The sequence below is a fragment of the Condylura cristata genome, unplaced genomic scaffold, assembly GCF_000260355.1.
Source record: "Condylura cristata isolate star-nosed mole 26May11 unplaced genomic scaffold, ConCri1.0 scaffold00041, whole genome shotgun sequence".
Classification (NCBI taxonomy): domain Eukaryota; kingdom Metazoa; phylum Chordata; class Mammalia; order Eulipotyphla; family Talpidae; genus Condylura; species Condylura cristata.
The window spans coordinates 93,695-109,687 of NW_004567142.1; the positions used below are offsets into that span (position 1 = coordinate 93,695).

Here is a 15,993-nt window from a genome sequence, read left to right on the forward strand (position 1 = left end):
GGGGCACGTCACCCGCCTCGTCCATCCTTCTGGCTCAGCCTGGCGCTAGGGCCCTGCCCACAGCCCTGTGTGAGCTGACCCGTCTGGCCGGCCCAGCAGAGCCCCGGCTCCATCAGCGGTCTGCTCCTGCCGCCCTGGCTTTCCCGACAGTCCCCCGCTCTTCCCGGAAGGGATGACGGTCCCAGGGCCGGGGAGGCGGCCCTCGGGGCTGGGCCTGTTCATCCCCCTGCCCACAGGGACTGCCCTCAGGCCCGGCCCGTGGGGCCCCAGAGCCCGCCCCGGCTTCAGGGGCCTGTCCCGCCTCCCTGACCGGGCGCCGCGTCACTCACCAGCACTCTGCCGGGGTACTCCCGGCGCACTTCCACCTTCACCCCGTGGGCCTCCACGCGCACGGCACGCGTGTAGCTCACGGTCTGGCTGCCCCGATGCTCGTTCTCCACCAGCACCCTGAAGGCGGGCAGCGCCCCGGTCGGACCGCAGGTGCCGGTCAGCAGGTACGTGCAGGTGCCCATGAAGTCTATGCGCCGGCCGTCGAAGGTCAAGTAGTGCGGGTCGCCGGAGGCCTGGCAGCTCCCCGGGCTGCTGGGGTAGCAACCCAGGAGGCCGTTCTGGGCGCGGCAGATCTCACCAGCCGGACAGCCCTGGGTGTCGCTGCAGACCATCGTGTGTGTTCTGGCGTCGCAGACACAGCGCCTCTTGCACCTCTGGTCAGCCCACGCTGCCTCGCCAGGCGCAAGCAAGAGGTTCTCGAAGAGGCAGCCGCACGCGGAGGCGGCGACGCAGGCGTCCCCGCTGGCCACGAAGCCAGGGAGGCACACGCAGCCCTCCACACAGGGCCGCGTGGAGCAGTTGGAAGGCGCGCCAGTCGGGTTGCAGGAGCTGGGGCAGGCCGGGCTGCAGTGCTCGTAGCGGCTGTTGGCTGGGCAGGAGAGGGCTGCGGGGCAGGAGGGCGTTGGTCAAGGCACTGCAGAGGGGCCCAGACGGGCGCCCCTACAAGGGCACACTCGGACTCCCCTCCAGAGCCTGCCTCACCCCAAGGCCTCCCCATCTCCCTAGTGGCGTGTCCGCCCTGCCTGCTTTACAGGCCCGCGCCCCCAGGGACAGAGCTGGCCCCTGCCCCTCACTGTGAGTGAATCGGTGAAGGTCGCAGTGAGCCCATCCAGAGAGAACCTGCTCAGGTCTCCTCTCTCCAAGGCCTCGCCCCACTGCACACCCGGTGGTTTCCTGCCTGGTGTCACTCACTCTCTTCCGGTCCCCACAGCAGCTAATCCTCCCAAGCAGCCAGAGGGCCCTTGTGCTTGTCAGACAAGTCCCTCTGCGGGTGATCGCCCTAAGGGTGAAGGTGTGCTTGGGGGAGTCTCCCACTGTCTGCCCCATTCACTTCCTGGCCCAGTCGCCACTCCCGCTCCCTCTGGCTCGCTCTGCTCCAGCTGTGGCTTCTCCCTGGGGGTCCTATGTCCACCTCAGGGTCTCTGTACTGCCGTCCCTCTGCCTTTTCAGCGGGTCACGCAGCATGTGGTTAAGAGAAGGCTGCTAAAACCCACATTGCCTGGGGTTCAAATCCCAGCTCTCCCCTTCTTTGCTCTGTGATCATGGGCCAGTAATTCCAATCTCCCTGTGCCTACAGTTTGCACATTAGTAAGCTGGGGTAGCTAATTTCTGTGAGGTCAAATGAGGTAATCTGTGCAGCCACCCGTGAGCCTCACTGTCGTCACTTAGCTGACTCCCACACCTCAGTCTGGACTCTGCTCCGACGTCACCACCTCAGAAAGGCCTTCCCTGTGCACCCTCTTCCTGGACCTCCCATTTGCTCTTATTACAAGAATTTAGCTTCTTTTTTGCTATGAAGATATTCCAGTTTACTGCTTACTATCTGTCTCTCCTGCTAGGATGCAAGTCTGATGTGGGGGCCTGGTCTGTCTCCATCAAGGCTGGATTCCAGCACCAAGGCCAGTGCCGGCCCACATGGTGGTCAGTGCTGCAGAAATGAAGCAGTGGAGGCATGAGCACACTGCTCCCTCTTTTTGTACCAGACACTGAGGAACTGGTGGGGGCAGGGGAGGAGGTTACTGGGCAGTGAACCCAGCAGCAGCGAAGCCAAATTTCGTGGCCTTCTATCTCCCAGACAGCCTCGCTACAGCAGTCTTCCTTTCTCCCCAAACCTCTATCTCCTGAACATTTCTCTGGGAGCCTCACAAGGGCAGGGACAGGGTGTGTTGGTTCCCACTATGCTCACTACCAGCTCAGCGATGGGGCCAGTAAGGTTTTGTGGTGCTTATGGAATGCGTAGATGAGCACATGCGTGAGGAGGTGGCTGGACCCTGGTGGCAGAGCCTGGACTCGCCCAGAGGATGTGGAGGAGTCAGGGCAGGCGCCCTCACATCGCAGGGGGGCTCTGCAGACCACTCTCATGCCAAGCCCTGCCCGTGCTCTTCCGGCCTGGCACCTACCTCCTGCCTCCGTACTTTCCGCCTAGTTCCTCCCCTCCTACAGGTTTCTGACTGGGCGTCTCTTTCTCCAGTAAAGCTTCCTTGACCCCTCGCTGACTCAGGAAGCTTCTCTTGTCCCCCACAGCCCCTTGGACGTCGACCCCCGGTCCCTGGTCTCCACTGTGCCTCCCCCACCCCAGCGGACCCCACTGCAGACTGTCTTCTCCGAGCACAGCCTTGCGGTGGGCAGGGCCTGGCCTTCGAGGCCGGGCCGTCTTCCTGGCGTGGCGAAGCTGCAGCTGAACCACAGCGAGGGTTCACATAAGCAAATGGCCCTGCCTCCCCCCACGTCCTGCTCCCGGTGTCACTCACGGCAGTTGGCTGGCCCCCTCCAGTTCCCGACGGAGATGCCAAGCTCCAGACAGGCCTGGGCATAGGCGCTGAGGGCGCGGCACAAGTTGGAGCGGTCCCCGCTGACCACACACATGTCATAGACACAGTCCTGCAGGAAGGTCTTGGGGTCCAGGGCATGGTGGCAGACAGCAAAGGGGCCGCTGGGCAGGGTCAGCATGCCGCAGAGTCGGTCGCCCTCATAATGCTGGGCCTGGCCTGGGGTGCAGGAGGGACAGTTGTCCTCACAGCCGTTCTCACACAGGTAGTCCTCGTCGCCCAGCCTCCAGCTGTCAGCAAACTCCACGGCATTAGGAGCCTGCTCTCCGTCAGGGGTGAGGAAGTCGTCTTTGGGGTTGCCGTTGTAGTTGCCGCACAGACCACACACCATGTTCTGGAACTTCTCGGGCAGGCTTAGCGTCAGCTGGCAGTCCCAGTCGTAGGTGACCATCAGCCCAAAATCCAGCTCCACCACGGCCCGCGGCCCGCTCTGGTACACACGCAGCTTGCCTTCCCCCAGGGAGACCGGCAGGCGCGAGCGCTGGTTGTCGATCTGCAGGGGGGAGGGGCAGGGAGGGCGGGCGGTGAGGACCCCTCGCCTCCCGCTGGCTCTACTGCTCAGCTGCTTGGGTCCCTGCCTGCTGTGACCGCCACCGTCCCTTTGCTCTTGCCACTGCCAGGGTCTGAAATGTCCCTCCTTCCCGGGGATGTGCACGTGGCCCACGAGGTCCTCTGTTGCCTCGTACAAAGGCACCACCCAAATGTCACCATCACAGCTCAGTGATCCTTGACTACTCCTTGCTCCCTGGTCTACTTTCCTGATGAAATTTCCCCCCACTGCTTCCAACTTTCTAAACTATTTGCAGATTTCTCATGTTTATCATCTGACTCCACTAGACCCTCAGCTCCCTGAAGACAGGGATTTTTGTCGGCTTCCATGGCTCTTCAACCTTAGGGCCTCCACAGCCTCGCTGGACAGCAAGGACCTGACAGGGAGCAAAGGCCCCTCCGCTCTGGGCAGCCTCTGTGCCTGGGCCAAGGCTGAGAGAGCCTAGGGATGCAGCCGCCACAGAGACTGCCCCATGACTGCTCCCGGGGGCTCCCCGTGCACTGGGGGAGAGAGCCCTGTCAATAGACAGTGGCAGATCCAAGGTCAGGGTTGGGGTAGTGGAGGCCGAGGAGGCCTGGGGAGCCTTGAACAAAGGACAGACCCCAGCCTGCAAGGCAGGGAGGTTGCCTGGAGGCCGGGACAGCTGAGCTGAGCTGGACAGGGTCAGTGCGGGGTGACTACAGGAAGGAGGGAGCGGTGGAACTTTGCAAAGGTGCCGAGGAAGCGAGGACACAGGGCTGTGTCTGACCCCTGTGCCCTTTGCCCCCCGCCTGAGCACCGTTTTCTTATTCTCTCCACACATTCTTGCTTCAGCCAAGAGGATGGGGTGTGGCAGAAGGAGCACGAGGCAGACGGCACTGGGCACTGCGGGAGCAAATGAGGCAAAGGTGCGCTGCCAGCGAAGCGTCCGCGGCCAGCTCTGCTCGGGCGCTGAGGACACAGTGGTGGCAGACGGCAGCCCGGGCCCTGCACTCGCGGGCTCAACGTCCAGCTCTGCCTGTCCCCTAAGACCAGTGATCTCATTCATAAATGAAACCGTAATATCTGTTCATCCCAGAACATGTACAAAATGCAAATGAGCAAAAGCAAGAACAGAGAAATTACCCATAGTGCTACAAACACACGTACACATTTATAAATCCTGCCAGATTTTTTTTTGACCTCTGAATACATTTACCCTTTTCTCTTTTTATCTTAAACAAGGAGACCGGCTGCAGTCACTGTCTCACGAACTCTTCTTTCCTAACGGCTTCTGCGGAAATTCTATCCCAGTAGGGGCTGTAAGCTTTGGCACGTCACTGACCTCTGCAAGGATCTGCCGAAGGCCAGCCATCCTCTTCCCAAGACACTTTGCAGCACATGCAAAATTATGTGCATCATCTCAGGGGGCCTGACGTCCCCTGACCTTGTGTTCAGTCCCAGTAGATCTCAAGCGCACATACTTAAAGCTTGCTTACTGATCCCTCAGGCCTGCCTGCGCGCTGGAGAAGGAGGCAGGTCCTGGGCATCTGCCCCACAGGACGCTGAGCTGCGTGGACTACGAGGGAGGACGGGCAGCTGCAACACGCACAGACGCCCTGTGCCCCGCCGCGCTCAGGGCCCACAGCCGCAGGCAGGGTGGGGCTTGCAGCGCGGGCCTGTGCCGAAAGAGGGCAGAGGGAGAAGCCTGTGTGTACCTGCTGTGTTGCCGCCTTAAAGCCTAGGGGATGCCCGAGAGATCAGTAAGCAGTTTCCCGTGGGCAAGAGGGAAAAAGTAGATGAAAGAGAAGTTGAAGGCAAGGCCTTTCACAACAGGCTTTTTGTTTTGTTTTGAGTTGTGTGAGTGTTTTACTTACTAAAAAATCAGTCACCGCCACACGGGAGAACCTCAGAAGCTTTCTGCTGAATAGAAGATGTAACATACAAAAGGCTTCTGACAACTTTTGAGTCTCGAACTACAAAGTCCTTGAACAGGCCAGACTATTCCATGGTGGGAAAAGTTGGAACTGTGGTTGCCTCCAGGACATGGCCTGGGGATCCTTTGGGAGTTAGGATGACAGAATTTTCTAGTGATAAAAGAGTCGAATGGAGATGTGAGTTACGTGTTTGTCAAAACTCAGTGAAATAGGTACCCTTGAGGGGATGTGCATTTTACTAGGTATAAATTTTATCTCAAATGTAAGCAAAAAGACTTGCAAAAAATAATGTAAACTAGCTAATACATGCATTTGATGTATTTGGGGGGGTCAATGTATTGATGTTGGAACTGAGTTCAAATTGCACGAAAAATAAGAGGTGGCTGTTAAAAGGACAGAGGGATGGACAGGTGGCAGATATGTGATGAGTCAAGAAAAGTAAAATGTTCTGACTCCCACTGACTGGGTATGGGTGTCCACTGTACAGTGGTTTCACTGTGCTGCGTGTTCCAAAACCTTCATGACCACCGGTGAGAGAAGGGGCAGTCGCTGCTCTCGGCTCTTGTTTGCATTGTGGAGCAGCAACCCGTGATCAGGGCAGCATAGCGGAAAGGTTCAGAATAAAGACTCAGGACAGCACTAAGCCCTTGAAGCCCTCTGTCTCTCTGCAGCTGGGTTTCCTCATCTAAAAAGTGTTAGCAAGTCATTACACCGGCCTCACAGATCTTTAAACGCGTTCATACACGAACAGTGTGCAGAAACTGTTTCGGCACATAGCAGGTGTTCATTGAATTTAGTGTTTGGTCACTTACAAAATTGCTCACTGTTGGACATTTTGTTTCCTTTTTTTTTTCTTTTGTCATGAAAAACCGTATTAGAAAAAGGTAAAACTTTTTCTTCTAACCCGATCTCTGAGCAGCCTGAAATAAAATTCAAATGTCTATCAATAAAAGAACTCATTTAGAACTAGAACTGCTGGACAAAGGGGTTTAAAGGTCCTCCCACCGGCTCGGCCCTTCCCCAGCCAGCACTCCCACTCAGCCCAATTCTCCGCACCCTGTGCCCCAAGCAAAGGGCTTGGCTTGGGCGCTGACACTGCACACCCCCCCACACACTGCAAGCGCTGCTTCCTCCCCCGACTGGGGTTCACAGGTGCTCAGCAGGACAGGAGGACTTGGGCCACTTACCCGGGCGAAGCCGACCTCCCCGCGGGCCAGCGACACGGAGTGGCTGTAGGCGCGCACGGTGACGAAGCCCACGTAGGAGACGAGACGGCTGCTCCGGTGCTCGTTCTTGGCCTCCACGGTGAAGGCAGGCAGGGACTCGTCGTCGCCGCACAGCTCGGCGATTGAGTAGGTGCAGGTGCCCATCATGTCGTAGCGAAGGCCGTCGAAGGTGGTGTAGTGGGGGTCACCCTGGATGCGGCAGGTGGCCACGGACTCCGCCACGCACGTGGGCTTTGCGTCTACCAGCGCGCAGCGGTGCCAGGGGGGGCAGTTCACGCCTTCGCAGGTGGCCAGCGCTGCAGGGAAGGTGGGGCGAGGGTCAGGGGCCTCCCAGAGGGTGGGGGCCCTGCCCTGGGGGAAGGTGCACTCTGGAACCCCGGGCCGGGGCCCAGGTTCTCTGACTCCCCCGTTTAACCACATCTCATCCCCAATGAACTGGAAGGTTCAATCACGGCAGCACCGTCATGGAAATGTTGGGGTTTTCTCTTCTTGTTCCCTCCCCTTCCTTCCCGCTCAGGTCAATGGGTTAAAGGGGCAGAAAAAGGAAGACAGAGACGGCAACGGGAGGGAAGGACGCTGCGGCCAGGTGGCCTAGGCGGGGTTCCTGGCTCAAAGAACTAGCTGTGATTAGGTAAAGATACGGATTCTCTGTGCCTCAGTTTCCTCATGTGTGACACGATGGGGGTGATGATCATACCTTCTTCCTGGGGGTCTTTGGGGAGGGGGTGTTGTCAGTTTTAGCTAGAACATGAGTAGGGTTGGGAACCGCTCCCAGGGGTTGATGGCACATGGCTGGAGGTGATGCCCGCCCCTCCCCACTCTGCCAGGCACACCCCAACTAGCCCTTTGAAGAGGGTGTTTTCCATGCTCTACAAGCAGGGGCCATTTCTGCTAGGGCTGGACACCCTAGTGTCTAGCGCCCTAACTTGGGGAGGGGCCCATGCAGGCAGCAATGACTCTTCCTCCGCTGCTTTCCAGTCTTCAAAAGCTCTTGCTTTCTGGGCGTTCACAGTGCCAACTCGCTCTACCGTAGTCCCCTCACTTGCCAGACACCGCTAAGGGTGGTGCTACCCCACTGCACCCTCACTTAGTAATCCTTAGTAACCCCATTTCACAGATGTGGAAACTGAGGCCACACTGGTGAAGTCACATATCTACTTTGGGATTTGAACCCCAGAGTCTGACTTGAGCATCTGTGCCCTCAAACACCACACTGGGCTGACTCCCTGATAGGCTGAGCCTGAGGTGGTATGTTAAGCCAGGTCCTAGACATGAACGATGGTGCCTTTGGGAACCCCCCAACGAGGTGGCCATCGCCATCAAACTTTCAGGCCTCCTGAGTTAAACAAAGGGGCAAGAGGGGTTGGGGAGTGGCAGTTAACAACTCCCACGGTTTCCTTTCAGTGGCTAAGATGTCACAGTCTATCCAAATTGGTTGGTAAGAAGCTGCTGGCTTGATCCTCCCACCCCCCAAGGTCCCTCACTTGTAGCACCTTGTAGCACCTTGGATCCCCCCAAGCTGGAGCCCAGCAACAAAGGGCAGCTGCACCACCCCTGCTGGCTGGTTGGGCCCCAAGTGTGAGCACTCAGCTCCTGGGGGCTGGGAGCGAGAGGCTGGAGTGGGGTGGGAGGGTAAGCCGTGAGGAGGCAGCCAGAGGAGCAGGTGAGGAGCAAAGGGGGAAGGTAGGAGGGAGGGCAGAGGGATCACTGGGTGACAGGTCAGAGGTCATGCCCATCACTCACTCTGGCCACAGGAAGCTGCTGTGCCGAAGCCCACAGCCTGGCCCAGCCCGAAGATGAGCAGCCCGAAGTTGGTGTTGGCCTTGGCGATGTGGATGGTGTCAGCAGTGCCGAGGTCTATTTCAGCGAAGGAGAACTTGCTGCCGGGCACGGCTGCCCAGGTGAGCTTGGCCCCCAGTGCCTTCTCATCCACCATCAGCTTGCTGGCGGCCTCGGCTGGGGCCACCACCAGGGCCACACTGTTAATGCCTGGCATGCTCTTGACCACATAGGCAGAGCAGTAGGAAGCCACATCTGGGACCAGGACCAGGTAGGGGTCATAGGTCACATTGCCCTTGGTGGCGCCCGTGCCGAACAGCAGGACTTGGACTCCCACGTCTGCGGTCAGGTAGAGGGGCTGAGTTGGCCGGATCTCAAAGTCTATCACGTCGCCGGCCTGGAGCCCACGAGAGCCGGTGGTGCCGCCCTGGTTGTAGGTCAGCTTCGTGGTCTGGCTGGCCACCACGTAGGCCACATCAAAGCGAGTCTGGGAGGCCAACGGGGCCACCACGTAGTGGGTGCCCCAGGCGGACGTGGGAAGCAGCTGCTCCACAACGTGGTTGCAGTTCGTGTGCTTCTGGGCACAGGAATGGCCAGAAAGGACAGCCACAGGGTTGCTGGCTGTGACCTTTGACCCCGAGAGGTCAGAGTCGCTCTGCAGCTGGGCTACCTGGTAGGGCCCCAGAGTCACAGTCAAGACACTGCCCGCTGGGTAGAAGGTGCCCTGGAACGTCAGCGCCCGCTTCAGGTGCACGCTGACTGCAGCCCCTGCGGCCCCAGCCACCACAGCGAACTCCTTGAGATTCCTGGTAGAGACGCCAGGCGGCGTGAGCACGAAGTACTCAGTGCCCAGAGCATGGACAGGCTGCAGCATCGTCAGCTCTGCCGTGTTAGGCTTAGAGTTCACAGCCTGCACCGCGATGACTTGGTCAGACTGGACAACCACTGCGTGCTTGAAGATCTTGCTGCCGACCATCTCAGCCCTGGAGCTGATAGTGGCCAGGACCGACTGCCCCGGCCTCACTGTGACCTTCTGCGAGGTGCCATCTGCCTGGCTGAGGATGGAGACTGAAGCAGGTTTGTCTGACAAACTGGTGAGGAACAGGTGGAGACTGGCCCGGCTGTACCCGGCCAGGTAATTCTGCAGGAAGGCCGTGAGGAACTCTGCCCCGCCGGCGTCCCTGGGGCTCACGGCGGCCTCCTGGGTCAACCCTGGGATGAGAACACACAGTTGTGGGTCCCCTCATCTAGTCCCCCTTCCGTCCTGTGCCTGCATCACATTTAGACACCCTAACTTGGGTTTCCCCGTGCTCCTCTCCCCTGTTCCCTCTGGGGCGCCCGCCGGCCCTGCTGACACGCTCCCCCAAGAGCTCGAGCTCTGGACACGGGTGGGCCCAGCAGGGTGCGGCTCCAGCAGCAGCGGGCGGCTGTTACCAGCCTCAGCCGCCGTCCCTGTGGGGCTCACCGTGACTCTTTTTAATGCCACATCTTACCACTTTTCTAGACTCCAACTGATTTAAGCGCCAAGTTGGCTGGATTCAGGTGCTACTTTGTGGCTCCTGTCTTAGTGGGGTTTGGGAGTGGGAATGAAGGGAAGAAGGGGGTTATGGGAGTGTGGACAAAAGCGCCTCCTAGAAATAGAGAGGAGCGGGCACTTTTCAATCCCCCAACTAGGAAGGTTCTCTCCAGGGCTGAGGGGGCAGGCGGGGAGGGAGAAGACTGCGGGGTTTCAGAGAGAGGGTTAGAGTGAGGAGGGTCTGTCAAATAAGGGGCCAGGCACAATGGAACTTTCAAAAACAAGCTAAACAGATGGTGACTGGCAGCTGGAGGGCCCCGATGTTCCAGCTTGTGCCCAGCATTTTGGCTTTACTGAGACTTGAGTCCTGGACTCCCAGATGCCACCCTGGAGAATGGGGCACCAGCCCCTCCAAGAATGCCTTCAGTGCAATCTCCCATTGCCTTGGCAGAAAAAGGCTGAATCGGAGCTTTAGCTGAGCTATAGAAAATCAAGACAGGGCCTTCCCTGGTGGCGCAACGGTTTAAAGTGCAGCACTATGAAACTGTCCGCAGCCACTTCAGCAAGAGGTGTGTGACCCATGTGGTGCAGCAGACCTCTCCTGGCCCACCCACTGCTCCTCTCAATAGTGCACTTCATTGATCTGCCTATTCTGCTCTCTACTCTGGTGAGTCCTCTCACCATCCCTGCACCTCTGGCCTGTACCCCAGTTCCGTGTACATAAATAAATAAATCCTTTAAAAAAAAGAAAAGAAAATCACGTCAGCGGTGGTTCTGGAGTACTGAAATTTGGGGACTAAGGTTTTCATCTGCTTCTTTCCAGAACCGAGAGAGGATTGGTGAATTTCACATTTTTCTGCAGGACCTAGATCATTTCTCCCATCTCTGCCTGGCTGGGCTGAGATTGGGAGGTGGGTCTGCAGACGGGACACAGGCCCTGCCCCAGGCCCAGAGCCCCCCCCCCCACTGCAACCAGGATGCAGATGGGATCTCGTTCCGACTTACCCCATAGGAGGGTTGCTCCAGCCCAGAGGGTCCACCAGCTCCACAGGGAACCCATGTCTGCAGTGGGGAGAGAGAAGCGCATCAGAGGAGGTGGCGGCCCTTCTGCCAGAGACCATCCCCTACCGACAGAAGGGCCAAGTCTTGGGACAAGGGCCCCCAGGTCAGTGGGGAGGCCAAGGTGAGCTGGACCCAAGGGCCAGTGTGTGTATGGGGATGGGGGGCAGCTGGATGTCCAGTGGGCTTAAGGGTGAGCTTCGGAGGGTAGGACAGGATGGAGGCAAAAGTCGGGGACCTCAGCCTCTCACCTGTAGGTCCCTGGAGCTGTGTGGGACTGGGCTCCCGGGCTGAGCTATATAGCTGGGTTTCTTGGCTGCTTAGGGCACACCCTAGGCCATCTGCCAAGTAGGTGGTGCCAACTTCTGGGAGGAGGCTGCTGATCAGGGTCAAGAGGAAGGGGAAAGCCTGGAGAGGGTACAAGGAGAGCCTGGATACCTGGGTCCTGAGAGGGTTGTGAGGACAGCTGGTGGCTGTGTCCTGGATACTTCAGTCCTGGACGGGTGGTGTCCCTAAGGGAAACAGCTGGGGAGCAGGGGAACGGAGGGCCTGGGTGCCCCCAGGAGGAGGCAGGGAGCAGGGATGGGAGGAAGTATTTGGTCTTGTTTGTTGGTTCAATGGCTGGATTTCTTCCTTTGGCTCAAGGAACAATAGCAAAAGATTTGCATCCGGGTCCTGGCTATTCCCCAGTCCCCATAAGCTATTCCCTGGTCCCCAGCCACCCACATCCTGTTTCCCAGCACCGTGGGGGGGCGGCCAGTGTCAGGAGTGGGCTGGCATCTGCGTGTCCCGAGCCAGGCCTGTGGCTTGGGACCTACTATCTCCACCCCCGGTCCCAATGGCTTGCAGCCTCCTGGTCTGGGAAATGTGAACATCAATAGCTAATCCCACTGGGCTCATTTGCTCCCAGGGGGGCATGGGCAAACACTCAAACACTGTAGGTGGGCTGGAGCCCAGGCTGGAGATGTGTGTGGAGAAGGAAGGGGGCCTCTGTTTCCTGGTTCTACCAGACACAGGTTTCATTTCCTGGATAATTATTTGTTTTCTGGGAGGTTTTTTTTTTGTTCTAATCAGAGACTGGTGACTTTGTGTTCCCCTGCCACCCCAGACGCTGCTCAGGATGAGTGTGGGGGTCTAGGTTGCACGTGGGGAGTGGAAGAGACCACTGAGACAGAATCTGCTCCTCCGGGGCTGGCCTGCCCATGCCCTGCTCACCTCCTCCTGGCCCGGGACCCACTGTTTACGCGGGGAGTCTCCTGCAGAAACAGCAGCTGCGAAGCCTGGGTGACTGCTCGGACAACACCCCAGCAGCTGCTGTCCCCAAGACAACTCCTCTCTTATCACCGAGGTCTGGGCCTCTGGGGAGCCCAGAATGGGTGGGGTCTCTGATGCCCCCAGTCCAGGGCAGGCTCCTGAAGGAGCGACAAGGCTCGGGACTGCCTGGGACCTGCAGTCCACCAGGAACATGAAGGAGATGGCAGAAAAGCCGGAGTTACTAAGAAATAATGCTCCCAGGTGCAGGGACCCACAGGGAGTGGGCGCTTTGGGGGAAAGTCCCTGAGGAGTCAGGGTGGCCAGAAGGGGCTGCTGGATCTCTGAGGGCAAGACGCGGGGAAGAGGGGCTGTGGGATTCCTAAGAGGAAAGAGCGACCACAGACCCAGACATCCAAAGCCATGTCAGCTTGTTGAGAATCTAGAGAAAGAGGGGTGAGGGGCGGAGAGTTAGGGAAAGCCTCAGGGGGTGATTCTGGTCCTCAATGTCCCCAGAGCCTTGAAGTCTTCCCTGAAAGACCTACTCCCCTCAAAAACTGCCATTGCTTTCTGCAGCCTATGTCCCCAGAAATAAGAATGGGTAAGAAAACTTACAACTGAAAATTCTAGGTTTAACGCCCCAGGACCTTCTCACTCCTTCCAGGACTCCTGGAGTGTGTACGTTTGTTTGTTTCTTCTGGGGGGGGGGGGCATTACGTACCTTGTCCCCTATTCCACATCATGCCTATTTTCAGAAACCTTTGGGAACATTTCCTTATGGTCATTAAAACCACATTCATCCCTCACCGCTGCCACAGCTTTGCTGTGAGCCCAGACAAAGGTTTCTTGTGAGTGTGAGCCTCCTGGGCTCCTCGCTGGCAGGGCCGCAGTAGGTCTGCGCGGAGCACACTGTGGGGCAAGACACCCTGCCTCCTCCAGACGGAGGGCACCGGAGCCAGCCACAGGAACTCACTCTGCTGCTCTCAACTCCCCGTGCTCTCGGAACTTCCAAGGGGCTCGCGCTCCCCATGGGGAGTTCCGCCATCTTGTATGATCTCCCACTAACCTGCTTAGGCCTGACCTTGATCCTCCCCTGCTCAAGAATACCCCGTGCTTCCTGCACCTCCAGCGAGAGCCCACACCCTTGGCAGGGCTATCTCGGGGCTCCCTTTCTTGCACCTCCCTCCGAGGCCTCCGGCCACTGCCTGTGCAATTCCTTCCACTGGTACAGCCTTCTCCAGACCCTCCCTGTCAGCTCCATGGCTGGGATGCAGACATTACTGTCTGCATGAGTCACCTGCCGAGAAACCAAACTGTTGCTAATCTCTTATCCCTCCTACATCTGCCCACTTGCTTAATTCCTTTTTGTTTTAGCCATTTGAAGCTGAGTCTTGCTACATTTACATTCCTGTTCTCTGCTTCCCAGCACAAACTTGGCACAGAAACTGTTTTTGCTAAACTCTAATAACTTGCTATTTGCCCCTTGGCTCCAGCTCCTTCTCTGGAACCTTTGTCATGGGCACTTCCTCCTTGCTGTTTCCTATCCCCTCGGCTTCCATCATCTCATTTCTTTGACATTTTGTGTTGCTTTGGTCAGTTCCTTACTTTAACCCAGGCGGTTCTCACATCGTATCCGTATCCACCTATGTTGTCGGTCAATGGTCTAAATTTGCATTGTCCAATAGGTAGGTTATAGTTACCTACATGTGGCTATTGAGTACTCAAAATGGGACTGATGTAATGGAGGAACTGAAATTTGAGTAAATTTAAATTTAAATAACCACCTGCAACCTGTATCCATGTTAGAACAAAATGCCAGAGCTATTTCAGACCTCATTTCATCTACCTAACCAGCTACCTGTCCATCTGCTATCACCCACCTACCTATTTATTCTTTTACAGTCTTTGTCCACTATGTGGCCTTGTTATGGGCAACCATTCTCATGTGATTCATAGGAATGCTTTAAACTACTTTATTGGCATGAAATACATATTAAATGCATGCATCATAAATGTGTATGGTTTATTGAATTATCTCAAAATGAACACACCCATCACCTTCACCCAAGTTAAGAAACAGCATTTCCTACATCCAGAAGCCCTGGTTATGCTCCTTTCCAATCACTGTCTGCTCCCTGCCTCCCACAGGAAGCCACTATTCTGGCTTCCACCACCACAGGTTATTTTTGCTTGTTTTTGAATTTACATAAATGGAGTCACCCATCTGTATTATTTTGCGAAAAAGCTTCTTTCATTTGATGTTATTCTTGTGTGCATAACTATTGTTCATTTTGTAAAAGATTTGTTTATTTATGCACATAGAACTGGGGTATAGGCCAGAGGCTCAGGGGCAGCAAGAGGCTTCACTAGAGAGACAGACTGGGGAGCAGAACAGGCCGACTAACAAAGTACACTGCTGAGGGGAGCAGTGGGCGGGTCAGGAGAGGTCTGCCGCGCCATGTGGATCTCCTCCGGGGCAGGTGGGGATCGAACTCATGCGGAAGTGGCTTTAACTTCTTAGTGCTGAGCTTTAACCACTGTGCCACCAGGGAGGGCCCCTATTCATTTTTAATGCTGGAAGAGAGTCATCTGTATAGAAGTCCATGCATATTTACCTAGTCAGCTACTGATGAATATCTGGACTGCTGCGGTTTGGGTGACTGGGTTCTATCTTTTGGCACACACAGGTGCACGTTGGGATGTGCTATGCAGCTTCTAATGGTGGGATTGCTGGGTCACTGGGCTCAATTTTTTTTCCCTAAGATTTATTTATTTGTGCATACAGAACTGGGGTACAGGCCAGAGGCTCAGGGGCGGCGAGAGGCTTCACCAGAGAGAGTGGGGAGCAGAACAGGCAGATCTACGAAGGACACTGCTGAGGGGAGCAGTGGGCGGGTCAGGAGAGGTCTGCCTCGCCATGTGGTCACCTCCGGGGCAGGCGGGAATCGAACTCATGCGGAAGTGGCTTTAGCTTCTTAGTGCTGCGCTTTAACCAGCTGTGCCACCAGGGAGGGCCTGGGCTCAGTTTTTTTTTTTTTTTTTAATGATTTATTCATTTATTCATATAGAACTGGGGTACAGGCCAGAGATGCGGAGGGTGAGAGGCTTCACCAGAGACAGAGCGGGGAGCAGAACAGGCAGATCGAGGAAGTACACTGCTGAGGGGAGCAGCGGGCGGGTCAGGAGAGGTCTGCCACGCCATGTGGTCACCTCCGGGGCAGGCGGGAATCAAACTCATGCGGAAGTGGCTTTGGATTCTCAGTGCTGTGCTTTAACCCGCTGCGCCACCAGGGAGGGCCTGGGCTCAGTTTTAATAGATGCTACCAGCATGTTTCAATGTCAGCTCCCATGATCGGGAGTTGCTGCACAGCTTCACAATAGTTGGTTTTGTTAGATTTTATAATTTTGGCTATTCTAGAGGTGTGGTGGTGTTGAGTTATGTTATGTTGAGTTGTGGTTTTAATTTACATTTCCTGGATTGCCAGTAAGGTTGAACACTTTTCATATTTACTGGCCATTTGGAACTTTTCTCCATGGTTTGCAGATCTAGAATGAGTTAGAGAATGTTCCGTCTTCTTTCAGAAAGAGATTGCATAATTCTTTATATACCTGGAAAATTCTCTGGTGTAAACTATCTGGGCCTGGAGATTTCTTTCTCTAGAACTTTTAAACTACAAGTAATGACTATTCAGATTTTCTGTCTTTTTAGCTAAGTTTTATGATTTATGAGGAATTGATCTATTTCATCTAAGCTCCAAAATTTGTGAGTATAAAGTTGTTCATAATATTCTCTTACTTATGGGTCCTCCCTGGTGGTGCAATGGGTTAAAGTGCAGCG

General features: G+C 56.2%; 1 protein-coding gene across 1 annotated transcript in view; it reads right to left on the reverse strand.

Annotated features, from left to right (window-relative positions):
• FCGBP (Fc fragment of IgG binding protein) overlaps window positions 1-10,905 on the reverse strand; it is a 26,795-nt gene extending 15,890 nt beyond the window's left edge. The window contains exons 1-5 of the mRNA XM_012733459.1: window positions 10,851-10,905; window positions 7,632-7,646; window positions 6,512-6,846; window positions 2,802-3,372; window positions 330-934 (exon numbers count right to left, since the gene is read on the reverse strand). Coding sequence (XP_012588913.1) covers window positions 330-934; window positions 2,802-3,372; window positions 6,512-6,846; window positions 7,632-7,646; window positions 10,851-10,905 — 1,581 coding nt within the window. The remainder of the gene's footprint in view (window positions 1-329; window positions 935-2,801; window positions 3,373-6,511; window positions 6,847-7,631; window positions 7,647-10,850) is intronic.
• Between the last annotated feature and the right edge of the window lie 5,088 nt (window positions 10,906-15,993).